The sequence below is a fragment of the Neoarius graeffei genome, chromosome 23 (assembly GCF_027579695.1).
Source record: "Neoarius graeffei isolate fNeoGra1 chromosome 23, fNeoGra1.pri, whole genome shotgun sequence".
Classification (NCBI taxonomy): domain Eukaryota; kingdom Metazoa; phylum Chordata; class Actinopteri; order Siluriformes; family Ariidae; genus Neoarius; species Neoarius graeffei.
In genome coordinates, this window is record NC_083591.1 from 777,018 (window position 1) to 801,521 (window position 24,504).

The 24,504-nt window shown below is 44.6% G+C and overlaps 2 protein-coding genes across 4 annotated transcripts in view; one reads left to right on the plus strand and one right to left on the minus strand.

The window, feature by feature from the left end:
- The window catches only part of prss35 (serine protease 35), a 34,648-nt gene extending 32,093 nt beyond the window's left edge, over nt 1-2,555 (minus strand). Inside the window, exon 1 of one of the 2 annotated variants that reach the window (XM_060905552.1) lies at nt 2,429-2,555. The gene's annotated coding sequence lies outside the window, so the exon portion shown is untranslated. Of the gene's footprint in view, nt 1-2,352 lie in introns of both variants that reach the window. The other variant, XM_060905551.1, reaches the window with a different exon arrangement.
- The window catches only part of me1 (malic enzyme 1, NADP(+)-dependent, cytosolic), a 72,135-nt gene that overhangs the window by 10,044 nt on the left and 37,587 nt on the right, over nt 1-24,504 (plus strand). Inside the window, exons 2-3 of one of the 2 annotated variants that reach the window (XM_060905549.1) lie at nt 11,423-11,556; nt 22,205-22,354. In XM_060905549.1, the coding sequence (XP_060761532.1) occupies nt 11,423-11,556; nt 22,205-22,354 (284 nt within the window). The remainder of the gene's footprint in view (nt 1-11,422; nt 11,557-22,204; nt 22,355-24,504) is intronic. The other variant, XM_060905550.1, reaches the window with a different exon arrangement.

Consider the following 24,504-nt stretch of genomic DNA (forward strand, 5'->3'; position numbering starts at 1 on the left):
TTATTGTTATTACAGGAGATGTTCCAACAGAGCAGTAACTGATGAACCCTAAAACCTTGGGTGGTTAAATGTGAAAGCGTTGTTTGGAGATTCGCTCACAGTGAAACAGTCACATGCCGCACGATCCGTCACAGGAATCACTCCAGACTTTCACAAGGATTAGTCACTTTATCACATCATACCTCATCTCATCTCATCTCATTATCTGTAGCCGCTTTATCCTGTTCTACAGGGTCGCAGGCAAGCTGGAGCCTATCCCAGCTGACTACGGGTGAAAGGCGGGGTACACCCTAGACAAGTCGCCAGGTCATCACAGGGCTGACACATAGACACAGACAACCATTCACACTCACATTCACACCTACGCTCAATTTAGAGTCACCAGTTAACCTAACCTGCATGTCTTTGGACTGTGGGGGAAACCGGAGCACCCGGAGGAAACCCACGCGGACACGGGGAGAACATGCAAACTCCACACAGAAAGGCCCTCGCCGGCCACAGGGCTCGAACCCAGGACCTTCTTGCTGTGAGGCGACAGCGCTAACCACTACACCACCGTGCCGCCCCCACATCAGACCTAATTTGCATAAAATTTCAAATGTCACTTCCTGAAATCTCAACTCTGTCACACACTCACAGAGAAAATAAGCGATCACTGCAAAAATGATCTCAGTAAGTGAAAATATCTTGAGAATAGTTGAAACGATTGAGCATTTCCAATTAGAAGAATACAAGACACCAATTCTGAGATTAAACCGAGTTCTAGATCGCAACCGACTTATTCTAAGATGTCTTATCAAGTAAAACTAGTGTTAAGGAATTTTCTCTTCAAATTCAGTTTCCAGTTTTTTGCAGTGATGGTGTTTTTTTGTTGCTGGTTAGTGATCGCAGCAGCAGCACAAAGATCTGGTGATGACCTTCACCGATTTTAAATATGTCTCTGAACACATCAGCTGACCAATCAGAATCAAGTATTTCACAGCACCAGGTGATAAAGGGTGTGTCAGGAGTGTGTGATGGTGTGTGATGTTAAATCTGCTTTGAGTGAGCTGGTGTTTGACTCGGAGATTAGCGTTTTCAGGTTCCTGTGGGGATTATCGCCGCTCACTCAGACAGGAAGGGTGTGTACGTCACTTTTTTCTCTAAAAGCTGGCCTCGGTGTGGGTGGGCTCTGAACCTTGGAGAAAGGAATTGTGGGTAAAGGGTCGAGCAGGCAGGAGTGTTTTAATCCTAGAACACAGAGGGGCTCACAGCGTTTATAGCTCAGTTATAAAGAATGAAGTGCATCATGATTCTGGTGTTAGAGAGAGAGAACAGACAGAGCAAGAGACTGAGCGAGAGAGAGAAAACAGAGAAAGAGAGAGAGAAAGATCTAATCACAGTGTCATGGCATGGTGATGATTACAGTTCAACTCTACAGCAGCATGAAATCTACACTAATCTGTGTTTGATGTTTGTGGGTGGGGTTAGTGCTTATCTAGAATAACTGTTTTATTTCATTATCGGCCCCAGAACAGACTCCTGAGGAACACCTCAGAGTTCAGTGATAACGCCGTGTCACAGTGGTGTTGTTTTACACCCCAACTGTTCCTCATTAATCCTTAACTGTGTGTGTGTGTGTGTGTGTGTGTGTGTGTGTGTGTGTGTGTGTGTGTGTGTGTGTGTGTGTGAGAGAGATAGAGATTCTGAATTGCTGATGTAGTTTTGAATATTTCTGTTGATAAATCCTGAGTCGGTTAAAAGCAGCTCCTAAAACCCCATTTGAATGTGCTGCTGTTCTCAGGCTGAAGTTTTCAGAAAGTTGTGATGTTTATATCGCATGTGACAGTAAATTATTTATGGAAATGTAAAATATCAGTCATTACAGTTTTTTGGACTGAGCTTTATGATTTTTATTGTCCATATGTGTGGAAATTTAGACTAGCTGTATGTTTTGGTTTTTTTCGTTTTTTTATTAAAGTGGGCCCAGAACAGAGCCCTGAGGAACGCCTGTGATGATAATGAGCGTGATAAAGTTCTGTGTCGGTTCAGTTCTTTAGCTTTGGGCCACGTATCCGATTCACTCCATTACCCCTCACCCATGTGAGTCACATTAAAAGCATGTTGTTTAGCCACAGGGCTGGCTGTGTTTCCTCAATGTTTACACACTTGGACTTTTGCCCGGTAGTGCTCAGCCTCCCGAGGGACCCAACAAGCGAGGCTTTTAAGAAGCTGCTTTAGAAAACGAACATGAAAACCTTTCACTCTTTACACTTCCTTCAGTTTCGTCTCCAGAGTCAACACAAGCTCATTTTCCAAGACCAACAAGTGTGTGTTCATACTCTCTTACAGTTACACTTCAGCTGCTCTTACCTGGACTGTTGACACTCTGGAGTTGTGAAGGAATCAGAGATGTTTGCTCTGGAGCTCCTTCAGGGCACCTGCTCACCTGAATCAGAGTGATGTTCTGGAGGGCATGCTCGCGTGTGACGGTGCTCCTAAAGTTCACACTCGTTTGGGTCACAGAGTCGTGTCTGTTTGTGTTTCTTGTTGGGAGAGCAGAGACGCGTTCTGACCCTCTCTAAAGCCCAGTGTCTTCATTCCTCCATCACACAGCTGCTTCTGACAGAGACAGGCGTTACAGAGTTAACCCTTTCACTCCTGCAGCGGCACACTGCAAAGAAGAGTTAAAGGAATAGTTCAGAATTCTGTGAGGAATAAAACACTCCAGGGTGTTCTCTTATAGGAAAATAATCAGTGACTGGGTGGGGTGATGAAGCAGAGTTAGTTATCACCTGACAGCACGTCCCCTTGTGTTTTATTCCTCTTTTACTGCATCAATCTGCCAAACTATTACACACCATCATTTTTATCTGCTTATAGTTACATTTAATGTTGTAATATTCCTGTTTTCACTCACATTGTTTTTAAAACAGATGTACATAATGTTTCTCATATCTTAAATGTCATCAGCCTAAGAAACGTTCAGTTCGAATGTAAAATAAGCGTGTAGTTTCTGTTCATCACTGCATGTTTTAATCAGCACAGCTGTAACTGCGACCAGGATGTACGATTAAAAGTCATCAGGTTTTAAGACGCGTGTTTCCTAGAAACCAAAATATGAAATATTTACAGCAGTGGTGTTTGGCAGATAAGAAGCCTGATATTTTACTGATTGCATGTTAACAGTTGGAGAGTTTTCTGAAAGCAGCTTTTATTGCCACCATCAAAAAAAAAGCTTCCTGAAAGCTGCTGCACTTCCTGAATACATTTTTTACACTCGATTCTAAAAGCACTTTCACACCACTGAATTGGTGTCGAGTTGGATTCAGAGTGAAACCGGTTCTTTTGGTTTGATTTCATACTGTACAGAACTAAACAAACAAAAACATCCTCGTAAAACTCGTCCACTGAGCTCTGCTTCATAGTGCTGTTCACCTTCAGCTCAAAATTCCCATGATCTTTCATTGTCATCATCATCACTATCACCATCCTCTTAACCATCATCACCACCATCTCCACCACCACCTTTACGATCATCACCATCACCTTTACCACCATCACCTTTACCATCATCACCTTCATCATCACTATCACCATCCTCCTAACCATCACCACCACCATCTCCACCACCACCTTTACAATCATCACCATCACCTTTACCACATCACCTTTACCATCACCACCTTCGTCATCACTATCACCATCCTCCTAACCATCACCTTTATCATCACCATCACCTTTATGATCACCACCATCATCATTACCATCATCCAAAAATCTGAACTCAGCACAACTTCAAACACACGACAAAAAATTGGAAACTGAATTTGAAGAGAAAATTCCTTAACACTAGTGAAATGATCTCGCTGCATGGACAGATATTTTTACTTGATAAGACATCTAAGAATAAGTTGGTTGCGATCTAGAACTCGGTTTAATCTCAGAATTGCTGTCTTGTATTCTTCTAATTGGAAATGCTCAATCGTTTCAATTATTCTCAAGTTATTTTCACTTGCTTAGATATCTTTTTTTTTGCAGTGCATGAAACCATTTTCTGAAATAAGGCGTGGCTCAGTGTTTGTGTTTTGTATGAGTTCTGGTGTTAATCTCATTTTCACTCCGGTCCACACTGTGGGATGTTGAGCTGAGGAGGATGGGTTCCTCTTCCTGAGTCTCAGTTCCTCTCACGATTCCTCATTAATGTTGTGAAAGTTCCTGCTCATCACCGTTCTCTTCAGCTCTGATCACAGCTCTGCATTTCTCTTCTGTTGAGTTTATCTGAACACAGACCAAACTTTTCCTCTCTTTTCTTCTCCACACATTCTTCACCTCACATCCTCTTTCCCTCCTACATCTGTAAAAATTACAAACTGCGTGCGTGCGTGTGTGCGTGTGTGCGTGCGTGCGTGTGTGTGTGTGTAAAATGTGTAACTTCCACATGGTAATCAGTCATCCGTCCATCTGCCCCCCCCCCAATCTGTCTCTGTCTCCTGGTCTGAAGCAAGAAGGACAGATCTGGAGAGAACTCTGAGGTCAGACGACATCAGGCATCTTTTGAATGTTGAGTCAGCAAAATATAAAGTGAAACATATCATCAAACACACAGAGAGAGAGAGAGAGAGAGAGAGAGAGAGAGAGAGTTCCTAAGTGGTGCTCTCTAAGAAAAGAGTGATGCTCTGATGCTTTATCTAAACATAAACACCATAAAAATACAAGACAGATTGAGAGAGAGATTGAAGAAAAAAGAAGAAATGAGAGACGTCTGGTTAGTGTGTGGATGTTGGTCAGTCTGGCAGACTGCTGTACAATCACTTGGTGTGTGTGTGTGTGTGTGTGTGTGTGTGTGTGTGTGTGTGTGTGTGTGTGTGTGTGTGTGTGTGTGTGAAATGACTATATTTCACTCTGTGGTTCTTTGATGTAGTTTATTATGGAGATGGTGGGAAGTGGAGGATTGTGGGTAATTCTGCCTCGCTGAGTCGACACCATTGGATCGACTGGATATCATTCGTGTGTGTGACATCTGAGCAAATGCACACACACACACACACACACACACACACACACACACACACACACACACACACACACACACACACATTTTTCAGTGTGTAATGATCTGATTAAAGGTAACTTCACTGCAGAAGTTGTGTCTATCAGTTTATATTACACACACACACGAGTGTTTAGTGGGAAATACGCCGCTCATATTTTTCATCTGAGCTCCATCCAGGACACTGAATAGCATATATCCCAATAACTTCACTCGTGAGGAAATCGATGAATTGTTTTGATAACTTTAGGGACTTTTTGTTTGTGAATGTGTCGATATAATAAAAAGAAAATCACACGTTGGCTTGAAGATATGTAGTTTATCTTCTCATGTTGAAAAACTCGCATTTTTCATATGAAATCCATCGCAGATCTGAGTGACATATTTCCCGATATTTCACTCTGATGATGTCACTCCCAGTGTTTTCCCGCTGACTAGGCACGTGCTGTCAAAATAAAATGGCGAACCGGTTCAAAAATAAAATTATTTTGATTAACTTGTGTATTTTTTGTGGATGTGTCCATATAATATGAAGAACATTGTACAGTGGTGTGAAGATATGACGTTTATCTTCTCATGCTGAAAAATATATCCCTCGTTCACGTCACTCACTTGTGGATACGTTCACTCATCATCATCATATGTTACTCATTGAGGCTTACGCCTCTGAGTCAGAGGAGTCCGTGCGCCTATAGCGCTCGCAGCTCCATCTTTTGAACCCCAAACGGTCCATCATCAGTTTCATCAACTGTCCTTAATCCATTCCTGTTTCTTTCTCGACTCTTTTCCAACCGTCTACCGGCCTTCGCCTGCCAGGTCTGGCCTCCGTCTCCATGAATAGGTTTGTTTTTGAGGTGCCCAGTTTTCCATTTGGACGCAGTACGCAAGCCATTCTAAGTGCTGTTGTTCCTGAAAGTCCCTCAGGGATCCCCTTCCTGTTAGTTCCAAGATCTTTTTGTTTGAATAGACAAAGGCGTAAACCCAATCTCCCGCTGCTCTCTCTGCTTCAGTTAATCCTGGGTCAGGGGCGTTGCGACGTCTGAAGCCACCACAAACTATTTTTCGCAATTATCACATCCACTCTACTTCCAGCTTGTCCGTGATTGCTGTATCTAAATCCCATGTTGCCGCGTTATACATGAGCCTAGATCTGATAAAGGCATCCATGTATTTTCCTCTTGTTTTAAGCCTTACACGGTGGTCTGTAAGTATCTTCCTTAGCTCTCCAAACTTCGCAACGGCAGAGCCTATACGATGGTCGACAAATTTCTTAGGCTCAAGAGAGGAGAGTATTACACCAAGGTACTTGAACTCTGTGCTGTTTACGATATTTGAGTCTCCAAGTTTTACCAGACTTTTTGCAAATGTATCGTCGTGATTTCCGTTAAACACCATCGCTTCTGTTTTCTTTCGACTCAGGGTAAGGCCAAACCTCTTGACTGTATTCTCTGTTATTTCTATTCCTCTCTGCAATGCCTCTTTGGTTTGGAATATGAGCACCAGGTCATCAGCATAGAGGATGCTATAACACACTGATGTTCCCGTAGTTGGATGTCTTGATCGCTGGTCCCTGTTGGTCGCCTCAGTTGGGATGTGATAACGGTACTTTGCTCCAAAGTCGTCTTTCAGCTCAGTCTTTAACTCTTGTAGCAAAACCCTACACACTGTGTCGAAGTAGCTGTTAAACAGCACAGGCGACTCGATCCCTCCTTGTCTACATCCTGTTTCTACAGGAAAGGACTGTTTAAGACCCTTTATTTTGGCAGTTGTTTGTTGGTAGATAGTTTTCAACAAGGCCACCAGATGCTGCACTCCAAATCTTATATCCAGTACTCTAAAAAGGAAGCGACGTGGGATAGTGTCATATGCTGCAGTTAGATCCACAAACGCACAGTACAGGGGTTTTCCACAACCATTAACGATATTTCTCAAGACAAATACAGTGTCATCCGTCAACGAATTTGACTGAAAACCATAGTGTGCCTTATCTAGGCCCAAGTTATATGCACCATTTAGCCTGCCCACAACAATCATCGCTAGAAGTCTTGACAATGTTGCTGTAATGCTAATCCCTCGGTAGTTGGAGGCAAGTGCTCTGGAGCCCTTCTTAAAAAGACAAGTGATTGTACTCACTGTCCATATTGCAGGGACTGATAACGTTGTCCAAACCATGGTGATGAGGAGAAGGAGATATGTCACAAACTGTGTTGACCCTGTACCGTATTTAATGGCCTCCATCTTTACACCATCCACGCCTGAGCACTTCTGGTTTTTCAGTCGCTCCATGTGTACAATGACCTCTTCCTTTGAGAGGCGTCTGATTGATGTCTGCAGCCATGTTCAGGCAATCTTTCAAGATGGAGTTTTCTGGTGTGATCAACTCTGGTGGCATTGGGAGGTCTTCTTTACGTTTAAAGTGCTCAGAGAAATGATCATGCAACTTTTGCTACACAAAGATAAACTTCCTATCTTCACACCACTGTGTAATATCCTCTCGGGATCAGCGTGTATCAGGTGTACACTGGATTTATGGGAGATATTGAGAAGAATCCTTGAAATCTGAGCAAAAAGCTGAATGTTAAAGCATTTTCTTTATATTTGATAAATATGTGATAATGTGTGTGTATTTCCTGAGCTATGAGTGATGAGTGATGCACGGCTGGGATCAGTACAGTTCTGAATAATTCTGTAGTGATCACATCAGAATTCTACACACAGCTGGACAATGTTTTATTTCATATTTCTATCCTGTTAGATTGGACACTCCACATTATTCTGTTTAAAATCTGATTGTAGGAATGTGTGTCACGTTTGTGATTTCCTGTTTGCATGAAAGTTCAGGAAGTAAAGTTGAGCTGTTGTATTTTGCATCTGATAAACACGATTTTCCCATGCTGCCCCCTTCATGTCCGAGCCGAGCTTTGTCTCTGCATGTGGACGTCTTTGTGTTTGACTTTGTGTTTTGTGTGACTGAACTGAGGCTTGAGAGGGAAAAGAGGATTTTCTCTGCTGCGTCTCGTCACAGCAGGGGGACGTTTTCACATGGAGGAGAAAAAAGACTAAAAGCTGACTGAGGCTTTAAAGGAACACGTTAAAGAGATGAAGAGAGAGAACACAGCCGTCTGATCTGCGGCGTTCTCACTGAAGCCAGTCTGAGTCACGTCTTCCTGTTGAATATATTAGATTTAAATAAGGGACTGAATGAAATGGTGACTGTTTGAGTTCAGGAACATGTGCAGCTGCAACAGCACAATGCTAATGCTATTAGTTTAATTAGTTTGCTTTGTGCTTGAGTGGACATTGTGACAAAACATTTATATCTTGCATCAAAAAGACTTCATTTATTTATTTATTGAGTGTTTCCTTTGGACCTTCGGCGTTCTCTTTTGATCAGAGCGGAAACAGCAAGTCTTTAATATTTGTCCAAAAGCCTCTGCTAATGACTCGTGATGTTAAAATAACTCCGGACTCTCTTTAACCCTGAGACATCAAAGGGATTAAAGGGATTATTTGCCAAAATATGAAATGCATTTTATTTTTCATCACCGTAAATCAGTGAATGAAGTAAAAAGCTAATGTAGCTAACAGACATCTGTCTCATTCACTGTGTGGCTGACTGAGGGAACGTTCTGAGGCGTCTGTCCTCCATCATTACAATCACCGTGTTCCTCAGAGCTGCGTGGTCTTTACTCCACCATCAGGTCCTGCCACAACTGGAAGTTCATCTTTTAATAGCTGACAGTCACAATATGGAGCAGTAAACTTGTTAAATATAACTTTGTCCAGATTGTGTGGTTGTTGTAGTTTATCTAATATCTGATTAATGACTGTTTTCAGTCATGGTTGTGATTGATAATGAACAAGAATGACACCAAAAGTCAGTTCAGATTGATATTTAAAATAATGGAATCTTTCCAGACGAGTGCGAACACAGTCCATAAACGTTCCTGAATGATGGATTCAGACAGGAGAAAAACCTCCTCGTGTAAAACTGATCCCATCTGAATCGGGCTGTACTCACTGAAATGACTGATCACCAGTGAAATGAATAAAATCACAGACCCTTCTTCATCTTCACTGATATCGTTATTTATCGTTTTTGTTCTCTTGTGTGTGTTCAGTGATCAGATCACATGTTGGGCTGTACAGCAGTGCCCGTCCTGGTTAAAACCTGCAGCTACGCCTGGTGTTAGTGTGAGACTCACGGTTCTGATGCGGTCTTATTTTACCAGAACAAACCCAAAGAACCCTCAGAGCTGCTCCACCCATTTATTGATGCTTGTGTTTATCCGTGTGATTATACTGCACACGTGTGTTATGTGTTGTGTTCCAGATCACTGAAAAGTGCTTTTTAAATAAAACACATTATTATTCTGGTGATTCTGAGTATTAAAGCAGGATAAGTGGTGATTGAGCTCTGAGCAAGTCTGAGAGACAGGACAGCAGGTCAGCTTTAGGAGAGAGAGAGAGAGAGAGAGAGAGAGAGAGACGGGCGGGGCAGTGGGCGGGAACACATGAGCACTTCCACATGCTCACATGGCCACATCTGAAGCTTAGGGTCACTCGCCAACTCGCTGTGCAGCTGCAGGTTTTAATCTGAGCCGATCTGAGGACTAACGGAGAAAAAGAACGCTGCAGAACCTCAGCCTGGTCTTCAGTCCTCCTTCTCCTGACTGATTAAAAACACAGCTGCAGCCTGTTGATGCACGATGGCAAGGGCCAGACGCAGTTATTTATACATGCAATTTAATAACTGCACACTGGTGTTCATTCCCCCTCAGTCCTGCCAAGCAGCCCACCATTCCCAGCCTGGGAATTCTGGGAATTACTGCTCTAAAGTTGCATGCTGTCTGATGGAGAAGCATCTGAAGTCAGTCACCCATAACCCCGGAGCTCAGACTCATCTGGAGCCTTAATGAATTCTGGAGCAAGTTCACTGCGAGTCTTTGTTACGTATACAATGTGAAAGTGATTAGAGTTAACAAGGTAGAGGAGTTTCTGAAACCTCATCCCTCCATCCAGACAGACAGACAGACAGACAGACAGACAGACAGGTGAGCGTTTAATCAGTGTGATTTCACTCATGCTGTAAATTCAGTTGTTAATAAACACAGTGCTGTACTGTCTTACACACTGCACTAATTTATACACTCAGACAGACAGGCAGCCAGAGAGACAGACACATAGAGAGATAGACGGACAGAGAGACAGACTGAATGTATGGATGAATGCATGTGTACATGTGCAGCTGAATAAATAGATATAATGGACTGACAGACAGACGGAGATTAATAAAAAGATAAGAAAAACAGATGGATGAAGAAATAGACAGAGAGACAGCTGAATGTTGTATCTCCACACTTCCACCACAACACCTCCTCCAGCATCATCCTACCTCCTCCTCCATAACACCTCCTCCATCACACACACACACACACACACACACACACACACACACACACACACACACACGTCCCTCATCAGCAGGCTGTAATTGTCAGCTGTGTGACCCTGAGTGACCTTTTGGAGCGTTTTAAATACAGACTGTTGCTCTCACTGCTAAACACAGGACAGACCAGAGACACGGCTAAAAATAACTTGCACTCGACCTTTAATGTGGATTAAACACTGGGCTGTGTGTGTGTGTGTGTGTGTGTGTGTGTGTGTGTGTGTGTGTGTGTGTGTGTGTGTGTGTGTGTGTGTGTGCACGTGTGTGTGTTCTGATTTGTTAGTTGGGGAAATCGTCCTGTTTTTCTGAGAGAATGAAACGTTATAGCCGTGACTCTTTTGATCAGTCTTACAAAATGTTTGGATCATCCTTTAAAACTGAGATTAAAAAGTTAATCTGGAACAAATGATTTATGAAAATAAAATTTACAACATGAAGCTTTATGTGCTGAACTCTGGAGTTTTTCTAATAAATATTATTTGTATAAAAATCATATCTAGGTGCTAAAACTTTTGCTAGAGTAGATAACATTCCCATTCTACATCTCCATCAGCAGCTCCTTCGCTAATGTTACGTAAACTATCGTAGTGATATCGTAGTGATGTCAGATGTGCATGTTTGTGATTGGCTGCTCAGATATTAACTCCACCCCGTCACCCTAGAAGCATCAGAATGGAAACCCAGATGTTTTTTCAGGTTCTGTTTCTATCCAGATTGGTTTTGGGTCATGACTGAGATGGAAAGAAGGCATGTTTTTGGGATTTTGAAATGAATTTTATGTTTGTATTTCTGTAAACTTTACACCGATGACATTAACAACAACACCATCGACAGCGAACTGGACGCTGATTATCAGATTAAATTTACTTTTCTGTGTTGAAATCCTCTCCAGTCTCTGTGAAGGTAGTGTGAGGATGAAATGTGTTGTTTTTGTTCTTCAGGGCATGGCCTTCTCTCTGGAGGAGCGTCTGCAGTTGGGGATCCACGGCCTGCTGCCTCCCTGCTTCCTCACTCAGGACGTCCAGGTCCTCCGTGTCCTCCGCAATTACGACCTCAAAAAGGACGACCTGGACAGGTAAAGAACTCAAACACTAAAGAACTTCCACCACAACACCTCCTCCTCCACATAAGTAAATGTCAGACTCTTCCAGGATGAGTCTCAGTTCTCATGTCCATGTGACTTCCTGTTTGTGCTAAAAACCCTGCTGCAAATTCATCTGAGATTCCTGCTGGTTCCTAATGGGTTTAATGTGTTTCTGCTGGTCTCTGATGCTAATTTAATGGAATGAGATGATTCTAATGGGTTCTGGTGGGTTTTTTTTCCCTGATGGTGGTCATCTACACGTGAAAGAAAGTCTGGAATGGAAACCATTAAACCAGTTCCCATTAAGGTCCGTCAGAGCTGTTCCTAATGGACAGAAGATAACTTCAGAAGGTTCTTTCCAGTTACACAAGTCTGTTCAGTATGTTCTTGGTGTTGAGAACCAACTACTCTCTGATTGGCTGGTCTCTTTCTATGACATCATCTTGTGGCTCCTTTTCAAAATATATGTATATTTTTTATCTACAGAGAATTATAAAAACACAAACAGGTCACTTTGTCATTTGTCTCATGGTTCTGACTTTCCGTCGTTTTCCCATCCTGCTTCGTTTGCTGTATTGTCTGTCTTTTCATTTCTGGACGGTTCTGTGTGTTCAGAGGGAGTTTAGATGGGAAACGGGTTTTCCCCCTCATTCTTTAGCACGCTGATGGATTTCCCACAGCATCAGGTCTGTTTTTATATCATTAATGGCAGTTTTGGGCTGAATGAGAGCATTTTAGCACAAATATTTATCTTCAGGCTGACACTCTGAGAAAAAAAAGCTCTATTTATAAGCAAATATTTTCAGCTTTAAAAAAAAAAGAAACCATGACTAACATATTTAATGAACAGATGTTTAACAGAAAAATCGCCTTGTGCCTCGTGGTGCAGGAGAAAAAACAGACCTTATAACACATTCATTAGCACTGAATAACATTTAATAACATTTACTCAACAGTACCTGAGCTTTTCTCATCAGTTTGTGTTGGGATTCACTGCATAACACCAATATATAAAGTAAAACCTGTATTTAATTTTGATGTGTCTGATTTAATGGAACTTGTCATGTGACTGATGACCAGGGGCGGACTGGGGCAAAAAAGTGGCCTGGGAATTTAGTACCTGACTGGCCCACTCAGGGGCCAGGGCGGCGGATGATGGCGGCGGATGCTGGAGGAGGAGGATGATGGTGGATGCTGGAGGCGGATGATGGAGGAGGAGGATGGTGGTGGATGCTGGAGGAGGAGGATGGTGGTGGATGATGCGTCAGATGATGGAGGAGGAGGATGGTGGTGGATGCTGGAGGCGGATGATGGAGGTGGATGATGTGGCGGACATTGGAGGTGGATGATGGAGGCGGATGATGGAGATACAAAACAAAACAAAAAATACAAAACAGGAACCGCTCTTAGCAGTCATTAGGTGCAGAAAACTCGGCTGATATGGACACATGAGCTGCCACAACTCCCTAACCAAAACAATTCTCCAAGGCACAATAGAAGGCAAGTGCCAACGAGGCAGACCAAGAAAGGCTTGGTTGGACAACATCAGGAGTTGGACCGACAGCAGCCTTGACACTCTCCTTCACCTCACAGAGGACTGTGACCAGTAGAAGGTGTTGACCACCCAGTGTAGCATGGCAGCAGTCAAGGGATAACTGTTCTGGGTTGGGTTTCCCAAAAGCCTCTTAAGGCCAAGAGAGTCTTTAATGACCTCCTAAGATCCATCGGCAAGCTAGCGTGGTTTTTCCAAACAACATCGTAACCCAAGTAGTTCTTTACTTTGCTCTGAATTTATGAGACCCAGAGCACTCGTTCACAACAAAGAGCGACTTGCTCACAGCCCAATACAGACTGCGCTGCGCCTCCGAGGGACTCAGTCAGCGGGGGAAACTGGTGCTGAATCTGCTGATGGGCTTCAATTATTTTTCTTGTACATCGCAAGTACATCGAGTTAATTATTAAATAAATATACACAAAACATTATGAATATATTTCAGTATGGTTTGGAATCACGTATGGATATTGGAATGTCACACTGATATCACTACATTTTAATCACATTTAACTCCATAAGGCGAGTGATTATTGAATTTAGTGTCACAAATGAGACACATTTCTGCACCTCTAACAGTGTGTGTGTGTGTGTGTGTGAGAGAGAGAGAGAGGTTTTGATCTGTCTCTACCTAAGGAAGTGTATATAAGAGGTCAATTCAACCTCCTTAGGTAGAGACAGATCAAAACCTCTCTCTCTCTCTCTCTCTCTCTCTCTCTCTCACACACACACATATAAAGGAGAGCATTGCCCCTTGGCATTGTGGATAACAGCTGAAATAATCCTGACTGTATGTTTGAGTCACAGTGAAATGAGAAGCACAGGGAAAACATTTACTTAATAGTTTAGTTTATTATTTGCTCATTCTTTCATGAGAGTGTTTATTCATTTTGTTAAAAACACGCTTGGAATAAAAATATTGCCCAAAAATGTAAAATAGTTTCAATTATTAATTACCACATTATATATGTAATGCTTTCAGATGATACAGTATATTATCTTATTTTAAGCACTTTATATTTCATTGTTTTTTGGTTAAAAACAAATGCCATGTGACCTCATCGACTGGATTTATCAACTACTAATGTCTATATCAGGGACGCACGCTGCAGAGACGCTCTTCATCCTGTTGCTCTTTAGAGTCCTGACGAGTGAGTTCAGGAAAACCACGTACAGAGAATGTTCACTGCTGAAGAGTTTCTCAACTCTCTCTTTAGCTCTAAAGGGTAACGTTATCGGGAAACCTACCCCTGAACTAACTGGACTGAAAATACAAAAACTGTAAAATGAAAATAGTTTATTGTAAAATCAGAGCAGGTGGGTGGAGCACAGAAGCACAGCAGGCCAGAACTGAGTTCTCATCAAACTCCTTTATTTTAGCTTTTCAGCTTTTACTTTCACACTCTCCCAGTCACACACACACACACACACACACACACACACACACACACACACACACACACACACACACACACACACACACACACACACAAGTGTTCTGGTTGGGGAGAGAGAGCTCCCTTTCTCTGCTCTCTCTCCTTTTAAAGGGTGCGGTCACTGGGGAAGACACACAAACACAGGTTAATTCCCATCAGGTGCAGTGATTCCACCACTTACCTTCCCTGACTCCGCCCTCTATTCACAGACCGACGCTTGACCATGCCCCCGCTGCCACATACCCCCACTGCCCGACTCAGGCTGGGGAGCTGTCTGGCCTGCAGCCGACTCCCCCTTGACGGGAGAAGAAATCTGCCACGACCATCTGCACCCTCGGCCTGTGGACCAACTCGAACTTAAACGGCTGGAGTGCCAGATACCAACGGGTGATCCGCACATTGGCATCCTTCATGTGGTGGAGCCACTGCAGGGGCGTGTGGTCCGAACAGAGGGTGAAAGGGCGCCCCAGCAGGTAGTAGCGGAGGGCGAGGACCGCCCACTTGATGGCGAGGCACTCCTTCTCTATGGTGCTGGACCTGCCCTTGTGCACCGACAGCTTCCGGCTGATGTGCAGCACGGGACATTCCTCCCCCTCCACCTCCTGGGACAGAACAGCCCCCAGCCCTCTATCTGACACATCCGTCTGCAAAATAAAGTGGCGAGAAAAGTCAGGGGAGTGTAACAGTGGCCCCCCACACAGTGCAGCCTTTACCTTAGAGAAAGCCCGCTGGCATTGCTCCGTCCACTGGACCGGATCTGGTGCTCCCTTTTTAGTGAGATCAGTCAGCGGGCTGGTGATGTCCAAATAATTAGGTATAAATCTACGATAGTAGCCAGCCAGCCCCAGGAACTGTCTCACCCCCTTTTTGGTCTTGGGCCTCGGGCAGGCCGCAATCACTGCTGTCTTATTAATTTGGGGACGCACCTGCCCATTGCCCAAGTGGAAAACCAGATACCGTACTTCCACCTGCCCAATAACACACTTCTTCGGGTTGGCTGTGAGACCCGCTCGCCTCGGCGACCTAAGAACGGCCCTTAGGTGTTCTAGATGCTGTGGCCAGTCATTACTGTAAATAATATATCGTCTACGTAGGTGGCCGCGTAGGTGGCTTGGGGGTGGAGGACCCTGTCCATAAGCCGCTGGAACGTAGCGGGCACCCCAAACAGCCCAAAACGAAGTGTGACGAACTGGTGTAAGCCAAACGGTGTGGAAAAGGCCGTTTTCTCTCAGGATAGAGGAGTCAAGGGGATCTGCCAATATCCCTTTGTCAAATCCAGTGTCAAATAAAAATGAGCCGTGCCTAGGCGATCAAGCAACTCATCAATACAAGGCATTGGGTACGTGTCAAATTTAGACACCGCGTTGACTTTTCTATAGTCCGCACAGAACCGGACCAACCTGTCAGCCTTGCGAACCAAGACCACCGGGCTGCTCCAGTCACTGTGGGACTCCTCGATGATGCCCATTTCAAGCATGGCCTCGAGTTCTTGCTGAACCACCTTTTTCTTGTGTTCAGGCAGTCGGTAAGGGCAGCTGCGCACTACTACCCCTGGGGGCATCTCAATGTGGTGTTCTGTGAGGTGGGTGCAGCCGGGCAGGGGTGAGAACACGTCAGAAAATTCTGTCTGCACCTGGCCGACCTCAGTGAGCTGGGTCGGGGAGAGGTGGTCTCCACAGGGGACCGGAGCAGCGGGCGATGTCAATTTTCCTTTTTGAACCTCCGGCCCCAGCTCCGTCTTCTCCGGAACCACCGACAGCAACGCCACGGGGACCTCCTCGTTCCAATGTTTTAGCAGATTGAGGTGGTAAATCTGTAATGCCCCACCCCTGTCCGTTCGCCTCACCTCATAGTCGATGTCCCCGACTCGCCGTGTGACCTCAAAGGGTCCTTGCCACCTGGCGATCAATTTGGAGCTCGATGTGGGCAACAACACAAGTACTTTATCTCCCGGTGTGAACTCCCTAAGGCGTGTGCCCCTGTCGTACAGATGGACTTGATGTTCTTGGGCCTGCCGCAAATTCTCCTGGGTTAGGTGCATGAGTATGTGGAGTTTGGCGTGCAGGTCGATAATGTATTGAATTTCGTTTTTACTGGTTGAAGGTCCCTCCTCTCAATTTTCCCGTAGCACATCCAAAATGCCACGTGGCTTATGCCCCTATAATAATTCGAATGGGGAGAACCCCGTGGAGGCTTGTGGGACCTCTCGCACTGCGAATAACAGGGGCTCGAGCCATTTATCCCAGTTACGTACGTCTTCACTTACAAATGTTCTAATTATATTTTTGAGGGTGTGATTAAACCGTTCAACTAAGCCATCTGTTTGTGGGTGATAAACACTGGTGCGGATAGGCTTAATTCCCAGTAACCCATACAGTTCGCGCAGTGTGCCTGACATAAACATAGTGCCTTGATCAGTCAGAATCTCTTTGGGGATTCCGACTCGGGAGATGATGTGGAAGAGCGCTTCTGCAATACTACGTGCTGAGATATTGTGAAGAGGCACTGCTTCCGGATATCGCGTTGCATAGTCCACCAGAACTAAAATAAAGCAATATCTTCGTGCTGACCGATCTAATGGCCCGACGAGATCCATCCCAATTCTTTCGAATAGGGTCTCGATTAACGGCAGAGGGCGCAAAGGTGCTTTTGGAATGGCCGCAGGATTTACTAACTGGCATTCGCGACAAGCCATACACCACCATGAATCCCTGGCCAATAGAACCAGGCCATTATTCAGGCTAGTGTCTTATCCTGCCCCAATTGTCTGACCATGGGATTAAAGTGAGCCACCTGGAATATGAATTCCCGGCAGCTCTTTGGGATTAAAAGCTGGGTTATTGGTTCATTAGTCTGTGTGTCCTGTGTCACTCAGTATAATCTATCCTTAATAATGGAAAAATAGGGGAAGGACAGTGTGGCGTTTGGCTGGAGAGTTTGGCCATCGATTACTCTCACTTGGTCAAACGCATGCCGCAGAGTCTCGTCTTGCGGCTGCTTTAACGGGAAATCCTTAAGGGAATCCCTGAGAGAGGGAGGAGGAGCAGGCTGCTCCTCACTCTGACGCGGTGTTGACGTAGATGGTTCTGCGATGGCCGCTCCCGCCAATGCCACTCCGGGACCTCCCCTTGCTAAACTATGGCAGGCCCCACTCTTCACTAAATGCGTCATTAATTTCCTAAATCCAGGTCAATCAGTTCCCAGAATTATCGAGTGCGTAAGGTGAGGATTAACTGCCGCCTTTACTCTAAATTTTTCCCCTCGAAATAGAATGCGGACCGACACTAAAGGGTAGTTGTGAACATCCCCGAGCACACACAACACCTTCACCAATTGTGCTCTCTCCAATGCCTCATCTTGCACCAGGCTTTGGTAGATTGAGGTCTGATTACAGCCGGAGTCCACCAAAGCCTGATATGTATCCCCTTGGATACTCACCGGTGTGCGATATGCTCCAGCCCAGTCGAGGGCGGTCCCTGGCACATCGGGGATCCGGACCACCACGCCCACCTCCATCGCCCAGCACTGATGCTGTAGGTGCCCTGGTTCCCCACAGCCCCAGCATACCGGCCCAGGCTCTCCCTCTGCACCGGTGTTCTGGACATCACTTACCTGAGGGGGAGAAGACACAGACAAGGAAGTAAGAAACGGTAGGGCACCGCAGGTGCGGCGGGCTGGCTGAGGTGGAGCCGGCCCCTGCCTCCACGGTGGGGGAATGGGGTGAGGACAGGGAGCAGAGAGAGAGAGGGAGAGAGAGAGAAGAGAGGGGAGAAGAGGAGACATGCTATCCTGCTGTTGGAATGGCCGCCATATGGTCCTCTGCCAGTTCAATCACCTGATCCAGCGACGCTGGGCGATGGCACTGGACCCACTCCACTGTTCCTTCCGGAAGTCGGGCGACGAATTGTTCCAGCGCTACCAGGTCGATGATCCTCTTGGTGTCACGGTTGTCAGCCCTCAGCCACCGCCTGCAGGCGTCCCGGAGTTGCTGGCCAAACGCAAATGGCCGGCCGGCCTCCTCCAGGTGCAGCGTGCGGAAGTGCTGCTGTTACTGTTCCGGGGTGCGACCCATGCATTGGAGGACGGCCCTGCAGAGGTCCGCATAGACCGGCCGGTTATTGGTGGGGAGCTGCAGCGCGGCCAGCTGCGCCTCATCCATTAGCAGGGGGAGGAGGCGCGCCGTGCGCTGTTCCACCGGCCAACCCCACACCTCTGCTGCCTGCTCAAAAAGAGCAAGAAAGGCTTTGGGGTCATCATGCGGACTCATCTTTGTTAGGGTGAGGTGGGGAGGGTCTGCGGTGGTGGTGGTGGACCCTGCTGACGCGAGCAGGTGCCGGAACGCCTGGCGATCTTCCTGCCGCGCCAGCACCAGGGCTTCGAACCATTGTTTCTGCTCTTTCCGGAGGGTGATCAGCACCTGGTGCTGGCTCTGTTGGGCCGTGGCAAGGGCATGGACCAGGTCTGTGAAGGGGGGGGGACTCCATGGGGCTGTTCCCATCTGCACTCTGATCCCAGGTTTCAGCACCACTGTAAAATCAGAGCAGGTGGGTGGAGCACAGAAGCACGGCAGGCCAGAACTGAGTTCTCATCAAACTCCTTTATTTTAGCTTTTACTTTCACACTCTCCCAGTCACACACACACACACAAGTGTTCTGGTTGGAGAGAGCTCCCTTTCTCTGCTCTCTCTCTCTCTCTCCTTTTATAGGGTGGGGTCACTGGGGAAGACACATAAACACAGGTTAATTCACATCAGGTGCAATGATCCTACCACTTACCTTCCCTGACTCCGCCCTTCATTCACAGACTGATGCTTAACCACGCCCCCTCTGACACATTTATTACTACTACTACTACTAATAATAATAATAATAACAATAACAAGTGTTGCCAGGCTAAACAAACCTCGCCCAGCAGCACTTATTTTATACCTATATGTTGATAATGATTTTATACCTAATATCTCTCAGATTTAGATTTTGAATCAGAATTGTATGTTTGTGAAAGAGAGCACAGTCAGAACCAGAATCATGTGTGTTTGTGAGAAAGAGAAATAGAATCAGAACCAGAAGGAAGATATCGTGAAAAAAACGATTTTGACCTTTTTGGTGACCTTGACCGGATGACCCTCAAAATTTTGGAGGTTCTATTTGAGACTGATGACCGTCTATCCTGAAAATTTCATGAAGATCGATCCAGCTGTTTTCCCGTAATATCATTAACAAAAAAACAAAGAAACCTGACCGAAAACAATACCTCACCCCCTGGTGGACTCTGCCCCGGGTGAGGTAATAATAATAATAATAATAATAATAATAATAATAATAATTATTATTATTATTATTATTATGTTGCCAGGCAAAACAAACCTCGCCCGGTAGCACTTATGATGAATATGAAGGAAGATATCGTGAAAAAATTCGGTCCCCTATGGGTCCATGTGGCTCCTGCTGATAAATAATAGTTTTCTGATCCCGTGTCCATACAGTAAATACAGCATATATATTTACTCTCTGAGGCAGGAGCCACAAAAATGAACAATTTAAAAATCACAGAAGTAAAATATACCAAGTGTCTGTACTTTATATTATTCTCCTCTTCCCTCTTACAGTTTTCCAAACTGAACCCTCCGAACCGAGGCTGACACACACACGCTGTCGCCACGACCCAAACTCTTATTTCCCGGAAATGGCCCGGCGCTAGAGCTCAGTGGAACGCACTTTCCCTCTGGAATAAGCATAAACATGTCTGAAAGCCATTTCTTTAGTCTAGTCCGCTCATTTAGAATGGTGAACCGAATTGTATACGCTCACCGGCCATTTTAATAGGAACACGTGTATGTACAGTGCGCGACTCTTACATTCTTACAGCACGATGACGTAGTGGCTCGCGCCTCTATATGAGGCAGTAGATACAACAAAAACGATCTTGACCTTTTTGGTGACCTTGACTGGATGACCCTCAAAATGTTGGAGGTTCTATTTGAGACCGATGACCATCTATCCTGAAAGTTTCCTGAAGATTGATCCAGCTGTTTTCCCGTAATATCATTAACAAAAAAACAAAGCAACCCGACTGAAAACAATACTTCGCCCCCTGGTGGTAATAATAATAATAATAATAATAATAATAATAATAATAATACCTGTTTATTAATTTAGTTATCTGTGTTTATTGCTTAGCAAAAAAAGCAAAAGCTCCAGTTTCTTTTATAAAACTTTCAGAATTGCTTCCTGCTCTGTATGATGAATTGTGTGACTCACACTGAAACAGTGCAGAGACACTGAACCAGCTGCTGAAACCATTCACACAGTTAAAACCTCCATCATTCATGTTTATACACAGGATTTGACCCAATGCGTCTCTCAGGCCGGGTTGAGTCTCTGAGTCCAGGTGAACGTGTTTCCTGTATAAAGTTTATAAAAAGTCACAGTTTGAGGTCATTCAGTTCCTTCAGTGCTGTGCAACGAAAAAGGAGAAATAAATAATTCAATCGTGATATTTTTGAGACGATGTGACGCAGCTGGAAATGATTGCAGTGTGTTCAGGGTGTGACCGTTACTGCCGTGTGTGTGTGTGTGTGTGTGTGTTTATTTTATTTTGAGACTGGGCCGGGCCGAACATCACACACTTCAAGCAGAAATCCCAGAGTTTCATCATTTTATGTGAATATGAAAGAAAAATAAACTTCAATAAAATTCTCCTGTGAAAGACTCAGAAATGCAAAGATTTATTTTATTCTGTTAAAACATGAATATTATAATATTCTGAGTTTCTTTTCCTGAGAACATTCTGAGATTAAAGTCACAAATTTATGACAGAAAAACAGGGGAAAATGGGGGGGGGGGTATTGTCAAGTAAACGGCTCTCTTCACGTTACAGTTTGGATCGACATCACACCACAGGTCCCACAGCGGAGCCCAAATGCTGCAGGACCTCCATCATCACACAAGACAAAAGAATAAAGCACTACATTTCCCAAAATGCACTGCAGCCAGGAAGTACAGGATTGTTGTCTTTTTTTTCTCACAAATTTATGACTTTAAACTCAGAAATTCAGATTGTTTTTTTGAGTATAAGCCCCTCCCTCGGCTACGATCTAAAATCTCATCTCATTATCTGTAGCCGCTTTATCCTTCTACAGGGTCGCAGGCGAGCTGGAGCCTATCCCAGCTGACTACGGGCGAAAGGCGGGGTTCACCCTGGACAAGTCGCCAGGTCATCACAGGGCTACAATCTAAAATGGTCCTACAATATTGTCATATTTCTTTTATAATATTGGAAATACAGATATTTATTTCTACAGTCTCTTTATGTTATACATATAAAATTCTAATATTGACGTTTCTTTTGCTAGACTAGATTTATAAATATTTCTCTGCTAAGATAATAAATGTCAGATGACCAATGAATCTCATTAACAGCCCGATTTCATTGCATGTAAAGTTTATATGTAAAATCCATCCTTTATCTGTAGCCGCTTATCCTGTACCCTTTCCTCATCTGTTTCAGACCCAAACACACTGTTCTGTGTTCTGTGTGTTTTATAATCACAGATCTGGTGGTATTTAATAATTGACTCAGATTTTAATAATTTTAAATGACTCTGTGTGTGTGTGTGTGTGTGTGTGTGTGTGTGTGTGTGTGTGTTAGATACATCCTGTTGATGGGGCTTCAGGATCGTAATGAGAAGCTGTTTTATCGTGTGTTGATGTCTGATATCGAGCGGTTCATGCCCATCGTGTACACGCCCACTGTGGGACTGGCCTGTCAGCAGTATGGCCTGACCTTCAGGAGACCCAGGTACCCCCCCCCCCCCCCACACACACACACGTGCGCGCACAGATTACATACGTTACAAAGCAACAGGGAGTCAATAACCATCTCCATCCAGAGGCCGTGTGTGTTACAGAGGGAGTGTGTGTTACAGAGGGAGTGTGTGTTACAGAGGGAGTGTGTGTTACAGAGGGAGTGTGTGTTACAGAGGGAGTGTGTGTAATAGAGGCCGTGTGTGTTACAGTGGGAGTGTGTGTTACAGTGGGAGTGTGTGTTACAGTGGGAGTGTGTGTTACAGAGGGAGTGTGTGTAATAGAGGCCGTGTGTGTTACAGTGGGAGTGTGTGTTACAGAGGGAGTGTGTGTTACAGTGGGAGTGTGTGTAATAGAGGCCGTGTGTGTTACAGTGGGAGTGTGTGTTACAGTGGGAGTGTGTGTTACAGTGGGAGTGTGTGTTACAGAGGGAGTGTGTGTAATAGAGGCCGTGTGTGTTACAGTGGGAGTGTGTGTAATAGAGGCCGTGTTTGTTACAGTGGGAGTGTGTGTAATAGAGGCCGTGTGTGTTACAGTGGGAGTATGTGTTACAGTGGGAGTGTGTGTAATAGAGGCCGTGTGTGTTACAGAGGGAGTGTGTGTTACAGTGGGAGTGTGTGTTACAGTGGGAGTGTGTGTTACAGTGGGAGTGTGTGTAATAGAGGCCGTGTTTGTTACAGTGGGAGTGTGTGTTACAGTGGGAGTGTGTGTTACAGTGGGAGTGTGTGTTACATAGGCCGTATGTGTGGTTATTGTGGGCTGTGTTTGTGTTTGAGGGGGAGGACGGTAATTTAGAATAATTCTGAATGTAGAACATCATTATAATTGTGAGTTTGATGACATCAAGCGTTTGAGTTTTCACTCTGCTTCCTTTCATGTTTTGTGTGTGGGAGACCTGAGAACCCTGACCCTCAGAATCCCAGTGTAATTACACTAAACTGATCTGATTATGGATTTCAGTTACAGCTGCTCACACACACACACACACACACACACACACACACACACACACACACACACACACACACACACACACACACACTCTTACTTTCACAATAAACATTAACACTTCCCTTTTGATCTGCTCTGGACGTTTATGAGCTCGTGTTCGTGTCCAACACAAAGCCTCGCTTTCAGCAACATGACATTTAAACTGAGATTTTCTGAATTCTATATGAACACTTATCTGTGCTGGTTCTTCTCTGCAGTATTATGGTGTGTGGTCTGATGTTTCTTCACTTCTCTACTCAGAACTTGCAACTTCACATGAGCAACTTTCATTTCCATCGTACGCAGAGATTTTCTCGTTCCTCTGTAAATTAGTATAACGCTGTAAAGCAGCACATCTGAAGGATCGTCTCCAGTGATTCCTCTGATCAGTACTGCGGTGTGTGTCGTGTGACGTTTATTCAGTTTGTTCACTTTACTTTAGTTCCCCACTTGCAGTTATGTTCCATTTCCTGTTTGAAGCAAAAATGGAAGAAGAATTTATAAGTGTGGTTTCATCTGATCCTCTGATACAATCTCTGATTATCATTAAATGTGTCGAGACATTGTGAAGAAAATAAATCTCAGAAAAGTAGCAGGATGTTTGGTGTCTCTGCTGAGAGTCTGCATGGAGTTCGTCGTACGTTTTGCGAGCTTTGCTTATCTAATCTAAGATTGAAGCTGAGCATGTAACATGGAAATCACACAACTGATTTTCACACTGATTAGCATGTTATCTAGTTAGCGTTATAAGTTGTATTGCGTTACTGCTGTTTCTCATTGGAACAAAAACTGGACATGCCACACCCACAAGAGACAAAGTTCAAGCAACACAAGAGACTTGTCACTTGTGAGTGTGAATGTAGGATCAGGGGTTTGGCACACACACACACACACACACACACACACACACACATCCTGAGCTTCGTTAAACAGTGAGCGAGCGATAATCTTCAGCAAGAGATCACACACTCACCTTGATGGTCTCTTTATGACCTGGTGCAAGCTTGTGACACAAGTGTAAACAAGGAGACAGCACGTGTGTGTGTGTGTGTGTGTGTGTGTGTGTGTGTGTGTGTGTGTGTGTGTGTGTGTGTGTGTGTAACAGATGTGGCAGTTTTACATCACAGCTAAAACAACTTCCTTGTTGCACTCTTC